Source organism: Monopterus albus, unplaced genomic scaffold (genome assembly GCF_001952655.1).
Source record: "Monopterus albus unplaced genomic scaffold, M_albus_1.0 scaffold451.1, whole genome shotgun sequence".
In the NCBI taxonomy this organism is placed as follows: Eukaryota; Metazoa; Chordata; class Actinopteri; order Synbranchiformes; family Synbranchidae; genus Monopterus; species Monopterus albus.
Window position 1 is genome coordinate 6,722 of NW_018128331.1, and position 3,052 is coordinate 9,773.

Sequence of the window (3,052 nt, forward strand, 5' to 3'; positions counted from 1 at the left end):
TTGTTTGATGATCTGAAACATTACAGTGTGACAAACATGCAAAAAGATAAGAAATCAGTAAGGGGGCAAACACTTTTTCACACCACTGTACATGATCAACAGATGAAAACAAGATTTACAGACGTGCTCGATGGTATGTGGGTAATTTACAAATACCAGTGTGAACAAATGCAAAACAACAACATAGAAATAAACATCACACCTTGAATAAACCGATAATTTACGTTTGTATTCAACTTTGAGAAAATAAACATAATTTACGTTTGTATTCAACTTTGAGTTCATAAACCTGTTAAAGTTTGTTCCGATGTGCAGATAAATATCCAAGTCATCTTTCATGTACCTACAGATGGTTAAATGTGTGTGCACAGATCACAGGCTTCATTTTGTGAAGAGCTCAGACTCTTTAGTCTCTGAACCTGCTGGTGGGAAACTTGGGCGTCGGACGTTTCAGTTTTCATGTGCAACTTCAACGTGTTTTTCCATGAGATGAAACATCTCGTCACACTGCGATGAGACGTGTTTTTACATGGAGGACTGAAGTGTCATGTGGCTTTAGCTTCTGTCACAGACTGTAGGCAACATACAGACACTCAGATGTCAGTTTATTAGGAACAGCTCTCTCAAACCAAGCCAGTCTGATCCATCAGTCCTGCAGTAAACCCTCCTTCATGAAGGTGATCGTGTTCAGTTTGTGTTTAGACTGTTTCACTGAGGTGTTGGTTCACCTGTGTGGTCACTGTGGAGGTTTGTGCTGCTGTTCACCTGCAGTGTGTTGCACTGAGAGCTGTTTGTGTTGTTTTATCTATGACATCTCATTGGGGCTGTGGTAACAAGCAGAAACACCTCTGGGCTCTTTCAGGTCCTTTCCTTCTCCAGCATTCACATTCAGAAAAAGGAACCAGAATACTTCTAAGGTACTTAGTGCCTTACCCAGGTTGAAGTTACACATGAAAAAGCAGAACAGTCAGATGTTTTCCACCAGCGCGTCCTGTCCACACTGCGCCACGACTTCAGAATGTTTGTGTGGAAACTCACTGTTGATGAACCAGATGGTTGCCATGGTGACAGAGAAGAAGGTGTCCGGATGCATGGGCACGTGGACCAGAGCAGCAGTGAGGGAGAAGAGGAGGAAGATGACGACCAGGCTGAAGGCCACCCGGATGCGCTCCCTCACCCTGCAGACAGACGAGAACAGTCATCAGTCGGATCTAGGAGCGAACATGCACCGGGTCTGGTCTGTTCACACTGCTGTGGACACACCGCGTCCGGGAAGCTTCAGCTGGGATGTGGACTCAGCCTGACTCACCACTGATACAGGAAAGAGTTGAGCAGGGTGAACAGCAGCAGGGGCAGCTGGGAAAGCAGCGCCATCCAGCTGTCATAGTTGTAGTCTTTAACTGTGGGGCCTGACGTGCCATTGGAGGTGACGTTGGGGCCCGCGAGGCGCTCGTTGAAATACTTTAACGGAGAGGAATAAAGAAAACTCGTTTAACAGCTTAAGATGATGACAGCACACGTCCACATCACAGGATAACAGACGAGACAATGATCTAAATGAATTTGTTTCTGAATGTTTGGTTTCTTTGACTTGAAAAAAAAATCTTCTGTCAGTCTGTGGCATTTTACAGACCACATGAGCGTGTGATTAATCTAAAACTGACTCATTGCTTAGTGGCAGCCTGGGTCTGACTCACAGCAGTGAGGTCGGAAAGCCCCGAACTAAAGGACTCGTTTCACTATTCATGTGTAGTACAGTAGCTTCCTGTACTAAAAACATGTGTCCCGTCTCAGGTCGTCCTATTTAAAATCCAAGTGTCTTCAGGGGGCACATGATGATTTTGTCTGCCGTGATGATGATGGTGAAGGTGTGAGAGTGAAACCTGAGAGGCCGTGATGAAGAAGTTCCATGGCAGCAGGGTTCCCAGACCAAGCATGAAGAAGACGAGGGCCACAGCTTGACCGCTAGAAACAAAACACCGTCACAACCGGAACTAGTTTCATGTGGAAATTATTAAATGTCTTTATTGTAAAACATGGAGCTGACCGGTCGGCAGGTGGACTCTGTTTCTTCTCGTTCCACATACTGTAGCTTCTGAAGGTCTGGAAAAGGCTTTAAACAAAGGGCAGCGGCTTAGAGAGGCATTTGGGGGTTTTCCATCTTATAAAGGAGATTTAAAACAATCTCATATAACTCGGTGTCTCTACTTTTGTCCACTCTCATCTCTTTGACAAAACACATGTTTCAAATGCAGGTTGACGGTGACCTGACACCGTCTCATGATGTATTAGTGCACAACACCGCCCGAGATGTAAGTCAGGTCCATTTACCAAAGGAAATGCACTGAAAGATACAGTGAACACGCACTGTGCGCGGTCTGGGGCCAAACAGTAACGTTATAGAAGGTACTTTGGTCTTTTCGGCTGAGACTACCTGCACACGTGTCACAGTGCGAGTCTTTGCTCTGATCATCTTCCCGTGGAGCAGGATGTGACTCATCAGTTGGCATCACAATCTCCACATGGCGCCAATTTATGTACGTTTCCTGCCCACAGCAGAAAACACACCACCGGGTTTCTTTAATATGTTCGATACATGGTTGAATAATATTCGCCGGTACCTGCTGCTTCCGTTTCCAGCCCGCCTCCTCTGAGCGCCAGCGCGTCTGGACGGAACCAACCTCCGATTAACAAAACGAGACGAGTCGAGTTGTGGACGTGAAGTTTGGATATTAGACTGATTACAGGAGCCCGTCCTAGGCCCATTTCCTCCTGGGTATTAAAGCTGTAGATAACCTGTAACGCGCCTCACATGTGTAATTAACGCGCCTTCGTCCCGTGTCAGTGGCGCTTTTACGCACGACGTAACCATTCAAACCTCCGTTTGAGAAACATTAATAATTAGGCTACAACGACAAAGAAAACGCAGACGGAGCTCACCTGAGTCGGAGCGGCTCCCGGGTCGGACAGCTGCTGTTTGAACTAGTGATGTGTCGTTGGCGAACGAGCCGGTTCTAAGAGCCGATGCTTTGTAGCGACCGAGAAGAGCCAA

The 3,052-nt window shown here is 46.5% G+C and overlaps 1 protein-coding gene across 1 annotated transcript in view; it reads right to left on the reverse strand.

Annotated features, from left to right (window-relative positions):
- The window catches only part of LOC109952297 (equilibrative nucleoside transporter 2-like), an 8,445-nt gene extending 5,417 nt beyond the window's left edge, over nucleotides 1-3,028 (reverse strand). Inside the window, exons 1-5 of the mRNA XM_020587305.1 lie at nucleotides 2,941-3,028; nucleotides 2,048-2,113; nucleotides 1,884-1,965; nucleotides 1,310-1,461; nucleotides 1,039-1,178 (exon numbers count right to left, since the gene is read on the reverse strand). Coding sequence (XP_020442961.1) covers nucleotides 1,039-1,178; nucleotides 1,310-1,461; nucleotides 1,884-1,965; nucleotides 2,048-2,085 — 412 coding nt within the window. The 5' untranslated portion in view covers nucleotides 2,086-2,113; nucleotides 2,941-3,028. The remainder of the gene's footprint in view (nucleotides 1-1,038; nucleotides 1,179-1,309; nucleotides 1,462-1,883; nucleotides 1,966-2,047; nucleotides 2,114-2,940) is intronic.
- Between the last annotated feature and the right edge of the window lie 24 nt (nucleotides 3,029-3,052).